A 13,943-nucleotide genomic window follows, 5' to 3' on the forward strand; every position below is an offset into this window, starting at 1 on the left:
CCGGTGGCCAGGACCAGGGCAGTGTGAGTGCCATTGAAAATCAGCTCATGTGCTGCCGTCAGCACCCGTGCCATAGGTTGCCTACTCCTGGTCTAATATGAATGTGTTTTTGTGGCAGTAAAGTCAAAGGGCCAGAATACAACACCAGCTTGGAAAAATCTGGTTATGCTTGGATATAAGGTGGTGTCATATGTACACATGCATACTATACACCTATACCCATACACGCTACAAATATATTAATTATGTGGGCGTGCCTCTAAGGCTGAGTCATAATACTACATTCCTCAGTCATGGTCCCGGGCCTAACATTCCCAGGCCCAGCATAAGGGACTAAAAATAATTGCATAATAAAATCTATCAGTCGTACAAGGGAATGTGCAGACTAAAGACAGGTGGGGCATGAGTGGATGGATAGTGAAATGAGGTGACCACATAACAGTGTTTAGCCCACTGGGTTATCTTCAGTCCATGCATTGTGCTTTTCCTGGACAAGGGATAAACATCCTCTCCATAAAAAGGCAAAAAGTGGGGGAATGTAGTAAGAGGAGGCCCAGAGACAAACTCTTGCATCAGAGGCCTGGTATGAAGCCTAAGGCCTGAACTAAAGTAACGGTCAAGACTTTGCTAACATAAAGCAAAGTTCAGCTGTGAGCCAGAGGCAGGCCCTGCTCACAGAAACTGGCAAGAAGAGGGCCGATGTTGTAAAAATACACATACCTAAAAGCAGGGTGACCAGATAGCAACTGTGAAAAAATGGGTCAGGGGTGAGGGGTAATAGGCGCCTATATAAGAGAAAGTCCCCAAAAAAGGGACTGTCCCTTTAAAAATGGGACTTGGTCACCCTACTTAAAAGGTACTGGGCACTAGTTATGGAGACACATGCCAGGATTACGGTGACCAGATGTCCCATTTTTAAAGGGACAGTCCCATTTTTTGAGACCTTTTCTTATATAGGCTCCTATTACCCCCCCACCCCCGTCCCGTTTTTCCACAGTTGCTATGTGGTCACCCTAGCCAGGGTGGTAGCAGAACACTCTGGTATTAGCACATTCCCCACAGATAACAGGAACAGGCCGACCTATCCTAAAGACAGGGGCAGGCGGAAAATATGGTAGAGTTGTTTTGTGAGAGGCGGCACCTTGACACGTAAAGGGGTTGCACCTCTACAGGTCAGGAGTGTTGCGTAACCAATTTGTACCTGTGTATAAGAATGCGCCCCTGAGGAGTTGTCTTTGTCTGGCCTAGGGGGTAGTGGTAAATCCTGCCACTGACTGAGCCGGTCCATTGTCAGGGAGCACATACGAACTGGCAGAACTGTAGACATCTGATCCAGGGAGCTAGAGACTGTTTCATTTGGCAATAAACCTTGCTGGTTGCCTTCATACCTTATCAGAGTCTGTGGTCATCGGGGGTTCTCTCAGGGTTTGCTGTGTCAGCGATCTGCAGAGCTGGGGCAGCACACAGAGAGAACACACCCAGGCAACCGACTGTTATCAACACTGAACAGAGCACAGCACCACACCCATGACTTCTGTCAACCAGAGCCATCAAGATACTAAACCACCATCAATGGCCCACACCTTGCATAATTACAATAGGACCACAGAATTATACTTCATATTTCTAGCTCCAGATGCAAGAATGATACATGCATACAAATAAGATGACCACACTCAGTAGATTATAAGCTTTGTAATGATACCTTACAAGAGACCTTTTGCCTAAAGCATATTCCAGTTACATCATATTCATACTCATAAGCATATTTCCATAAAACATATGGAGTGCAATGTCACACTCCCCCTGGAGGTTTTAATCACTGGCAAAGTATCTAGAACCTAAGGTGGAGGCTGGGCTGCAGGGACTGGAAGGATAGTGTAGCGATGCTGGCTTTGGTGGGATCTAACTGAGTGTGTCAATTCAGGACAGATTGCTTAAAGCAGGACAGTTGCAGCCCAAGGCTGGGGTTTCTATGCACCCCAAGGCAAACCAAACCAGCTAAACAGAGAAGACTTCAGTTTTACCCCACTGGCTAACCATAAGTCATACTAGTAATTCCCTTAGACACTCCAGTTTCCCAGTATCACCACCAGTGCCACTTGTTATGTCGATGAATGGTTATGAAAACCGATACCCCCGTAAAAGAAAAAAGGTTCACCTGATCCCAAAGGACCACACGCCAGACCCAGGTCAATGTACAAATCAGATCTTACCCACAAATCATACTGTTGCCAATCCTTAAGAATCTAAAATCTAAAGGTTTATGAAAGGAAAAAGAAGATGTAGATGAGAGCTAGAATTGGTTAAATGGAATCAATTACATCCAGTAATGGCAAAGTTCCTGGTTCAGGATTGTAGCAGTGATAGAATAAACTGCAGGTTCAAACCAAATCTCTGGAGTCCATCCACAGCTGGGATGCATCATTCAGTCCTTTGTTCAGAGATTCACTTTGTAGCAAAGTCCCTCCAGAGGTAGAAGCAGGATTGAAAACAAGATGGAGATAGGGCAACTGTCTTTTATAGTCTCTTCCAGGTGTAAGAACACCTCTTTGTTGTTACTGTGGAAAATTACCGCAAAATGGAGTCTGGAGTCACATGGGCAAGTCACATGTCCATGCATGAGTCAGTTCTTTACAGGTGGCAGCCATTGCCCACATGCTGTCTTGAAAGTCCCCAGGAAGACTTCTTTTGTGGACTGGATTCTCCCAAGGTCTGATGTCAGTTAAATATTTCTTGACTGGACACTTAACTTGCAAATTCCTTTTTAAGAAGCTGACTAAATGCTTTACTAAGGCTACTTAGATTCAGAATACATTGATATACAAGTGTGTAGCCAATGTTCGTAACTTCAACCACAAAAATGATACACACACAGAGCTAGCATAATTATAATCAGCAAATCATACCCTTCCCATAGACACCTTACATGACAACCTTTGTACAATATTTGCTGCAAATATTTAACGGTGGTTGCAACAATGATCTATATGGTTACAGGTTATGTCAGTAATGTCACAGATGGGTAAAAATAAATGAAAGGTTTCTGCTGATTTGCTAATGCAAATGGACCTACCAGCACCTCTTTAAACACAGGGATGATTTTGGTGATGAAGTGAAGGGGAGTTTCAGTGTAAGTGGCATTTACCCAGTTATCTGCAGTTGTGCAAAAAGCCAGGGATGGCCCCTGATCCTGGCAAAACAAATGGCAATTCAGTGATCAGTGCCATGCCAGTAGTGAATCAAACAAGTTGTCCTGGGTCTTGCTTTAATTCAGCTCCATTCTTGCACCACAAAAGGGATATGAGCTATAGGTATTCAAAGCAAACCATAGATTATTAAGGTTGGAAGGGACCTTGAGAGATCACCTTGTCTGACCCCCTGCTTAAAGCAGGACCAATCCCCAAATGGCCCCACTCAAGGATTGAACTCACAACCCTGAGTTTAGCAGGCCAATGCTCAAACCACTGAGCTATCCCTCCCCCCTCTTGGCAAGTGAATTGCCAATGAAACAAGTGGGAAAACCATGCTTGCCAATGTTTCTAAAGGAAAAGATCTCCAAAAATAATTTTTGTTGTAGATTAAATCCTGCAAATTGTAACTCCCTTTCTGGGTTATTTATTTATCAAACTGAAAGTATAACTGACCAAATGGAGAGCCAGATATTTCAAAGAATGTTATTGAGCAAAGAAGCCACAGAAGTTATTCCATTACCTAACCCTGCAGCCTCTGGCAAAAGATGCTCTGGATTAGAAAGGTAGATTCATGCAAACTGGAAGAGAGGACAAGATGCTGTCTGATGCAGAATGTGTTTAAAAATGCAAATCCTATAACCTCTGTTCAGATTAATTTTTCCGTAGGTTCTTGCGGGATTGCCAATATCTCTTTATAACAATTACTCAGCTCAATCAGGAAAACCTATTCTGCAGTTGTGTTTTAGAAACAGTGATATGAATGAACCAGTGAGTAGGTATTTAACATAGTTTTATACCAGTGTAAAAGCATCCACAGAGCTGAACAGTTTTGTAAAACTTTTTTAGTTTCACTAAAATATTCACTTAACTTTCTGAAAAACCCTTCTCCCAGAGTCTAAGATGTGGCTTCAAAACCAGTAATAGTTTAGGTCCCAAAAGACTAACTATTAGCTAAAACAATCAAGAGTCCTTGTAGCACGTTAGAGATTAAACACATTTATTTGGGCATAAGCTTTCGTGGGCTAGAACCCACTTCATCAGATGCATGGTAGATCCCACTTCATCAGATGCATGGAGTGGAAAATACAGTAGCAGGTATATTTATACATAGTACATGAATAAATGAGAGTTGCGTTACCGGGGGTGTGTGGGGAATCAGTCTCACGAGACAATTCAATTAACAGTAGGATACTAAGGGAGGAAAAATCACTTTTGTAGTGGTAATGAGGGTGGCCCATTTCAAACAGTTGACAAGAATGGGTGAGTAACAGTAGGGGAAGATTAGTATGGTAAAATTAGGTTTTGTAGTGACCCAACCACTCCCAGTCTTTATTCATGCCTAATTTGATGGTGTCCAGTTTGCAAATTAATTCCAGTTCTGCAGTTTCACGTTGGAGTCTGTTTTTGAAGTTTTTCTGTTGAAGAATTGCCACTTTTAAGTCTGTTGTTGAGTGACCAGGGAGACTGAAGTGTTCTCCAACTGGTTTTTGAATGTTGCAATTCCTGATGTCAGATTTGTGTCCATTTATTCTTTGGCGTACAGACTGTCTGGTTTGGCCAATGTACATGGCAGAGGGGCGTTGCTGTCACATGATGGCATATATCATGTTGGTAGATGTGCAGGTGAACAAGTCACTGATAGTGTGGCTGATGTGGTTAGGTTCTATGATGGTGTGCTTGAATAGACATGCGGACAGAATTAGCACCGTGGTTTGTTGCAGGGTTTGGTTCCTGGGTTAGTGTTTTTGTTGTGTGGTGAGTATTTGCTTCAGGTTAGGGGGCTGTCTGTAAGTGAGGACTAGCCTGTCTCCCAAGATCTGTGAGAGTGAGGGATCATCCTTCAGGATACATTGTAGATCCCTGAAGATGTGCTGGAGAGGTTTTAGTTGGGGGCTGTAGGTGACGGCTAGTGGCGTTCTGTTACTTTTTTTGTAGGTGACTTCTGGGTAACCTTCTGGGTTTGTCAATCTGTTTCTTAACTTCACCAGGTGGATATTGTAGTTTTAAGAATGCTTGATAGAGTTCCTGTAGGTGTTTGTCTCTGTCTGAGGGATTGGAGCAAATGCGGCTGTATCTTAGAGCTTGACCATAGACAATAGATGGTGTACATCATCATGGATCTACAACCTATCCTGAAGGATGATCCCTCATTCTCACAGACTTTCGGAGACAGGAAAGTCACTGAGGTCAAACATCAAAAAACTGACAGAACTGAAGTGTTGCCAGGTGCCTGGCAAACCCTAAAAACTCTCTGGCAGGTGAAGAATTGTATAAAGTTGTATGACAGTTTTATTATTTCTAAGATTCGACATAAAAATACAATATAAACGTTTACTTTTCTGAACACCACCTTCAGTGGCATTATTTGCCCACTAGGAGGATTTGAGGACTGGCCCTGGCCCTAAGGCAAATTGAGATCGAGACCGCTGGTACAAAGCTTATACTAGGTAAACTCATAAATTGTCTGCCCTCTATAACACTGATAGAGAGAGATGCACAGCTGTTTGCTGCCTCCCCACCCCCAGGTATTAATCACTTACTCTGGGTTCATTAATAAACAAAAGTGATTTTATTAAGTATAAAAAGTAGGATTTAAGTGGTTTCAAGTAGTAACAGGCAGAACAAAGTAAGTCATCAAGCAAAATAAAGCAAAAACACATAAGTCTAAGCCTAATACATTAAGAAACTGATTACAGGTAATATTTCACCCTCAGAGATGTTCCAAAAAGCTTACTGCACAGACTAGACTCCTTCCTGGTCTGAGCCCAATCCTTTCCCCCAGTACAGTCCTTGTTAGTTCCAGCAGACATCTCAAGTGGTAAACAGGAGTTTTCTCATGACTGGCAGCCTTAGGTGGTAAACACGGGTGTTCTCATAACTGGCCTTCTTTGTCCTGTTCCACTCCCTTTTATAGCTTTGGCACAAGGCGGGAACCTTTTGTCTCTCTGGGTCACCACCCCTATGTCTAAATGGGAAAGTACCAGATTTAAGATGGATTCCAGTATCATGTGACATAGTCACATGTCCTGTAGGACCTCATTCTTCATTACCCAAGGGCTGGCCCATACGTGCACAGGAAGGCTTGCAGGTAAATAAACATCTTACAAAAGCAGCAAAGAATCCTGTGGCACCTTATAGACTAACTATAAGGTGCCACAGGATTCTTTGCTGCTTTTACAGATCCAGACTAACACGGCTACCCTCTGATACTAAACATCTTACAATCAATTGTCCTAGTCAATGGGAGGCATCAAGATTAGCACACATCCGACTGTTATCAACACTGAACAAAGCAAAGCACCACACCCATGACTTCTGACAACCGGAGCCATCAAGATTCTAAACCACCATCAATGGGGCAAATTTTGCATAATTACAATAGGACCTCAGACTTATACTTCATATTTCTAACTTCAGATACAAGAATGATACATTCATACAAATAGGATGACCACACTCAGTAGATTATAAGCTTTGCAATGATACCTTACAGGAGACCTTTTGCATAAAGCGTATTCCCGTTACATCATATTTACATTCATAAGCATACTTTTAAAAAGCATATGGAGTCCAATGTCACCCCCCTCTGCCCACTCAGTCCAAACTCCTGGCAGTGTGGGGCTTGCAATCCATTCCTCCTGAGATAGGTTAGTTGAAGGGTGCATTCCCACACAGTCTCAAAGAGGACTGTGATCAATGTTGATCTCCAGGACTCTGGAGCAAAATCTATCCCTATTTTATAGATGGGGAAACTGAGGCCCAGAGCAGGGATGGCACTTGATGACAGTCACATAGGGAGTCTGTGGCTGAACCAGGAATAGAACCCAGGAGTCCTGGCTCCCAGCACCCCCCCCCCCCAGGCACAGCCTCTAGGTGTCTGGCTCTGTCCCCCTATAGTTGCCAGGTGATTGCCATGATACTGATGAGTAGAGGGATCAACACTGCAGCCCACGGGGTGGAAGAGGAACTGGGGGTGACTCAGAGGGCCGCCGAGGCCTCCACTTGGTGATCCCCAAGGCTCTGTAGAGGCTGGTAGTTGTTCTGCAGCTTATCAGCTGAGTCTGTGGAGTGGAGCATGGAGGTGAACACAGTTATCTGGGGGAGGGAGACAGATTAGTGCAGGAGGGGCAAATTGAGGGGGAAGGCAAACTTGGGGTGCTCTACTGAGTGGAGCAGAGGACATCTCATCAATGGAGAGAACTGAGAAGGTTCTGATGGGGATCACTTTGGAGCAGGGCCACCCAGAGGATTCAGCGGGCCTGGAGAAAAGCAATTTTGGGGGCCCCTTCCATAAAAAAAGAGTTGCAATACTATAGAATACTATATTCTTATGGGGGCACCTGTGGGGCCCGGGGCCTAGGGCAAATTGCCCCACTTGCCCGCCCCTCTGTGCAGCCCTTCTTTGGAGCAGAGAGGGGGGTTTGAACAGCAGAAGGGAGGGGAGCTGGAAAAAGGACCCAGGAGTCCTGACTCCCAGTCCCTGCTTCTCTCACCCACCAGAACCCACTCCCCTCCCAGAGCTGGGGAGAGAAACAAAGAGTCCCTTCCCTCCACGCACCACACCAGGATGGGGTTGGGGAAGACAGTCCAGACCATGACTTCGTCACAGTTGGGGGTGGTGAGGGAACCCTGGTAGCGGTAATAGCGGGCTAGGTCCACTGAGCCCAGGAGCCCCCACAGGGAGAAGGAGCCATCTAGATTCATTTTCTTCCCTGGAAGGGCAGAGGGAGAATGAGGGCCCAGCTCGGCCCCTTCCATAGCTGGGGATAGAACCCAGGAGTCCTAGCTCCCAACCCCCCTGTTCTAACCCACTAGATCCCACTCTCCTGCCAGTTTTAGGGACAGAACCCAGTAGTCCAGACTCCTCTCCCCCACCCCACTCCTCACATCCATTATTCTCTCTCCCCGCTGGTGGCACAGAGCTGTATTGTCCCCAGCCCCAATGCTAGGCCAGCTGTAATCCACCTCTCCCGCACCCCAGTTCAGGGGATATTCACCCTTCAGAGCCACCTTCTTCAAGTGCTGGGTGAAGGAATCCCAGGAGTGGGAGGGGCGTGCATGGGCTGTTGCCTGAGGGACAAGATCACATGAGTACAGCAAATAGGGAAACTGAGGCATGGGGAGGGCTGGGAGTCCTAGCGTGACTCAGAGTAAGACTCCAGCCCCTCCTCGAATCATTAGATACCACTTCCCACCCGGAGAACCCAGGAGTCCTGCTGCCCGGCCCCCACCGTTCTAACATTAAACCTCGCTGCCTGTCCCGAGCTGGAGATAGAACCCAGGAGTCTGGGCACATCGCCCCACACTGCCTCACCTGGAGGAAGAAGGCCAGCACAGCGATTCCCTCATGATCCTTGAGGGCGTCATCCATGCTCAGGTTGTTCTTGGTATGAACAATGTGGAACTAAAGGGGGAGAGAGAGAAAAATTGGAGAGCGCCCCCTATGGAGGCCCCTGCTGGTCCCTGCATCACAGCGCCCCCTGCTGATTCCCACGCTTGCTCCCTGCAGCAGAGCGCCCCCTGCTTATCCCCCACCTGCTCCCTGCATCGCAGCGCCCCCTACTGATTCCCCCCACCTGCTCCCTGCAGCACAGCGCCCCCTGCTGATCCCCCCGCCTGCTCCCTGCAGCACAGCACCCCATACTGATCGCCCTGCCTGCTATCTGCAGCACAGCACCCCCTGCTGATCCCCCCGCCTGCTCCCTGCAGCACAGCGCCCGCTGCTGATCCCCCTGCCTGCTCCCTGCAGCACAGCACCCCATACTGATCCCCCACCCACCCCCTGCAGCACAGCGCCCCCTGCTGAACCCCCACCCACCCCTGAAGCCCCCCGTGCCAAGCCCCCTGCCTACCCCCTACAGTTCATTGCCCCCTGCTGAGCCCCCCACTCATCCCCTGAAGCTCAGCGCCTCCTGCCGAGCCCCCCGCCCGCTCCCTGCAGCACAGAGCCCCCTGCTGAGCTTCCTCCCCGCTCCACCGTGCATAGCGCTCCCTAGCTCTGCACTGGGGCATTGGGGTCAGCGCAGTGCCCCCTGAGTCTCTCACCTCCATGGAGAACCCTTTGTGATTGATGAAATGCTCCGAGCCAGGCCTGTCTTCCCCCTCGCCCCAGTGCAGGTGGAAGGATTTAGCTGTGTAGGTAGCTGGGAGCCCCTGGGCGCTGAGATGGAGCCCATCTGCTAAAAGCACGGACACTGTGTGTGTGGGGGCGGTGGGGAGAGAGACGAACACAGGGAATGAGACCCAAGGAGAGACCAGGGTGGGGAATGGGACCCAGGCATCTGGCACAGCAGTGCAGGGTGCTTTCTTTAGGGGTCACTCTGTACCTACCTGTCTTCCCCATGTTTTCCATGGAAATAAGCTTTCTGGCGTCCTCATAGCCAGTGAGGGACACAGCCCCCAGGTGGCGACTGTGGACAGATGCAGGGGTGACGATGTTGATCGGGGACTGCCTGGTGCCGTTACAGTGCCCCAGAGCCGCTCAAGTCTCTGGACCTGCCGGCAGGGAAGGAGCCAACGGGGAGGGGAAAGGGCCAGAGAAAGAAATGGAGGAGGAGTTAGAATGTTAATCAGCTTCTGTCACCCACCCCAGAGGTGGCTGCATGATGCAAAATTTAGGATTCCTAGGTTCTGTCCCTGACTCTGGCAGGGGAGTGGGCTCTGGCACGATAAAGTGGGGGAACTGGGAGTCAGGATTCCTGGGTTCTCTCTGCAACTATGTCGGGGAATGCCGTCTAGTGAGTTAGAGCAGGGGAGGCTCCTGAGTTTTACACACGACTCTGGGAGGAGGTTGGAGTCTTGTGGTTTAGAGCAGGGGGTGAGGCTGGAAGCGAGGACTCCGGGGTTCTATCCCTAGCACTGGAACGCTGACCCTGCCCTTCTCTGTGCCTCAGTTTCCCCACCCATCCAAATGTGGGAAAACCATAATTAACTCCTGCACAGGGTGAGGTCGGAGAGTGGATATCAGTGTTGCAGGGGATGGATGGGTTCTCTTACCGCATTCTGCATCTTCGTAGCACCAGGAACCTGCAGGTCAGAGAGTGGTGGAGGAGGGGGTCAGAGCTGGGAGGTGACCAATAAATAACCACATCCTGCTGCCCCCTCCCCTGGGCTTGGTCCCTGCAGGGAGGGTGACTTTAGAGCAGGATCAGGGGCAGGATGGGGAGCAGTGTTACCTGCTGTATCTGTACTGTTGTGGCGGGCTCCCAGCAGCATCCCCAGGACAATGAGGTGCTGGACCCAGGTGGGATTCATGTCTCCAATGACACTTGCTGAGAGCAACCTGGAAGGAGGATTGGAGAGACTGGCCACGTCCACACTACAGAGTAAAATCGAAATTAATAAAATCGATTTTATAAAACAGGTTTTATAAAATCGATTTTACGCGTCCACACTAGGGCACATTACTTCGGTGGTGTGCGTCCATGGTCCCAGGCTACCATCGATTTCCGGAGCGGTGCACTCTGGGTAGCTCAGTAAAAGAATGGGACCAATAACTTCGATTTCCGTCCACACTAAGCCTAAATCGATATAGTAATATTGATTTTAGGGTTACTCCTCTCATTGAGCAGGAGTACAGAAATCGATTTTAAGACCCCTTAAAATCGATTTTAAGTGCCTTGTAGTGTGGACGGGTACAGCGTTAAATCAATTTAACGCTGTTTAAATCAATTTAACGCTGTAGTGTGGACCAGGCCTGGGTTCAACTCCCCTGCCCTGAGCCAGCCAGGGCCCAATGTGGGGCCAGATCAGAGCCTGTGCCCTAGAGAGGACAAACCTGTGGCCTATTTCCCACCTGCGGCCAGTGACGCCCCTAGAGGGGATGGGCCCTGTGCTCCATATCCCACCCCTGGAGTAGGCACCTCTAGAGGGGACAGGCCCCTAGGAAGGCTCAGCAGCAAGCAGCTCTCACCTGCTCTGTGTCTGGTAGGGGAAGGTCACACTGCAGGGGTGAAGGGCTCCTTGCAGCACCTTATATACACAGGATCACACCCCAGCCCAGCCCAGCCCAGCCCAGCGGGGCCGGAGGTGGAATTACAGGGAAGGGATGAGTTACATCCACGGCGTGGGGCAGAGACAGAGGGAGGGAGAGAGAAAACCAGAAAGCAGAAAGTGAAAGGAGGGAAGGAAAGAGGGGGACGGGGGGAAAGAGGAGAAAGGGGCGCCAGTCTGGGTGCGTCTCCCTTAGGGCACCAACCCCCGGTGCCAGGGCCACCCCCTCTGAGGCTGTGGGCACATATCTGTGTGGGAAGTGCTGGCCCCAGATGCCCACATCAACTCTCACTCTTCTTGGAAGGGATGTGCTGGGGAGATGGCACAAGGGGGAAATGACACAAGGCAGCCTGGCATGGGGCAGAGCACATCCCCCGCTTCTGGAAGGGCACCTCACACTGACCTTGGAGTGAGCGGATATCCCTGAACCACTGCCTGTTATTGCTCACCTAGAGCTGGGCAGGGAACCCAGGAGTCCTAGTTCACTGCTGTCCCCTGCTCTAACCCACTAGATCCCACTCCCAACTCAGAGCTGAGGACAGAACCCAGGTGTCCTAGCTCTCAGTTCCCACCCCGAAATTATTATACTAGATTTTTGCCACCCTCAGTTATTGGCACTCAAAGGATAGAGAGCGCCCCCTATTGAGCCTCTCCCACCCTCTCCCTGCACCACAGCACCCCCTAGTGCCGCTCTGGGGCATTGGGCCAGCACCCATTGTTCCAGAGTCTTTAAAACACTTCCCAGAGGTTACGTTAGCCAGGATCCCTCTAGATTGGGTCCCTGCAATCCCACATGAATCCGGAAACATCTGCCTGTTTAATACCATGAACTTCTAGGGCACTTAAAATTAATTCAGTAAGATTTGTCCAGGGTATTGCAGGAAATTACCGTCTCGGTCACATCTGGATTTCTTGCATTTTGCCTCAGCTTCTCTCTCTCTTCTATATGTTTTCCTTTCACACACACGGAGCAGGGCTCATCCCTCCAGCAGGGGGCAGTAGGACAGATGGATGGACACACACACATGCACACACACACACACACGGAGCAGGGCTCATCCCTCCAGCAGGAGGCAGTAGGACAGATGGATAGACACACACATACAGGCAGGACTCACCCATACAGGAGGGGCCAGTGGGACAGACAGATGGACACACACACGGGGCAAGGCTCACTGCTCCAGCAGGGGTCAGTAGGACAGATGGATGGACACACATACACTACTCAGCAAAACCCCCTGTGATGGGTTCGGTCACAGGGACCCCCTTGGGACTGTCACCTGATGTGCTGAAATTACCTGTGAGCCCGTTATCCTTTTGAGCTTGGGACTCCAGAACCCGCGTGGAGGCATGGTCACCTGGAAAGTTGTGCTGAGAGCACGCCAAGCCTTGCTGAGCAAACAGGAAGGGGAATTTCAAAATTCCCAGAGAACTGAAAGGGCGGGTCTGATGGTCACCTGAGGGCAGGGCAGTAGAGTTCAAAGTGATGACCAGAGTGGCTAGAACAGGCATTGTGGCACACTTCTGGAGGCCCATCTGAACACATTAATAGACCAGGGCATCGACACTGGTGCTACGGTGCTCCAGCCAGGGTGCAGCAAGCTCTATGCCTCTCGTGGAGGTGGATTACGGTGCTCCAGCTGTGGGGCCTGGGTGCTCTACGTGCCTTGCCAATGTGGACACCTCAGGAATTAGGGCACCCAGGGCTGATTTAATGTGCTCTAACTTGCCAGTGTAGCCAAGGCCTAAGGAACTGGTTCTCAGCTTCTAGCCCCAAGCTGCTGTAGCCAACAGACCCGAGAGCACTCTCTGGCTTTTCCCTGGGTCACACTGAGCTCACAGGGCACTGCTTGGTGGCCTAGTTCAGGGCAACTGCACCTGTATTTCCCCCACATGGTCCAGCAAGGGCTCCCATTCGAGGCTCCCAGCTCCTCAGCCGCCACATCTCCTGGATACACACCTGTGTCCCATTTCCTTCTGTGTATTTCCAGGCTGCATAATTCCCTGCCTACACTGTGAATTCACCAGCAGCTCAGACCACCTCTGCAGATCTGCGTTGCCTTCCCCTCAGAGGCTATAACCAGCGTCAGTGCCCACAGGTAAGTCACCACCCAGCAAGCACATTTATTCTTAAGGTGAAAGTGTTACAGAGAAAATGTATTCAGAACAACACAGGAACCTACACGGGTGCTAATAAGCTACCCAGAGATCACCCAAACCGCAACCAGGGCTCAGGAAGCCACACCCAGGGGTTTGTCTGTGGTCACAAGTTCATAACAGCTGTTAGCTCAGAACAAGAGCTCCCCAGAATCTGAGTTCCTCCTTTTAACGAGCTCAGGGCTCAGGTCTTGTCCTCCCGTAGCAGAAGATCAGACGACAATGGGTTTCTCCTCTGGAGCTGAGATGTTGCCTTCTCATCCTCCGAAGTATCTCCCAGGGATCCCACTCAACCGACAGTTCATCCTTAGTTGGCCCGTTGTTCCAGAGTCTTTCAAACACTTCCCAGAGTTTATGTTAGCCTGGCTCCCTCTAGAGCTGGTCCCTGCAATCCCAGAAGAATGCGGGAACATCTGCCTGTTTAATACCATAAACTTCTACAGGACTTAGAGTTAATTCAGAAAGGTTTGTCCAGGGTATTGCAGGAAATTACCATGTCAAATGAAAACACATAGAACAGAGAGAGAAGCAGAGGCAAAAAGCAAGAAAGCCAGCACACACATGGGGCAGGGCTCATCCCTCCAGCAGGGGGCAGTAGGA

The 13,943-nt window shown here is 49.5% G+C and overlaps 1 protein-coding gene across 1 annotated transcript in view; it reads right to left on the minus strand.

Moving 5' to 3' along the window:
- Positions 1 to 7,125: 7,125 nt before the first annotated feature.
- LOC127052853 (carbonic anhydrase 4-like) overlaps positions 7,126 to 13,943 on the minus strand; it is a 55,116-nt gene continuing 48,298 nt past the window's right edge. The window contains exon 8 of the mRNA XM_050956974.1: positions 7,126 to 7,255. Within this exon, the coding sequence (XP_050812931.1) occupies positions 7,130 to 7,255 (126 nt within the window). The 3' untranslated portion in view covers positions 7,126 to 7,129. The remainder of the gene's footprint in view (positions 7,256 to 13,943) is intronic.

The sequence above is a fragment of the Gopherus flavomarginatus genome, chromosome 5, assembly GCF_025201925.1.
Source record: "Gopherus flavomarginatus isolate rGopFla2 chromosome 5, rGopFla2.mat.asm, whole genome shotgun sequence".
NCBI classification, from domain to species: domain Eukaryota; kingdom Metazoa; phylum Chordata; order Testudines; family Testudinidae; genus Gopherus; species Gopherus flavomarginatus.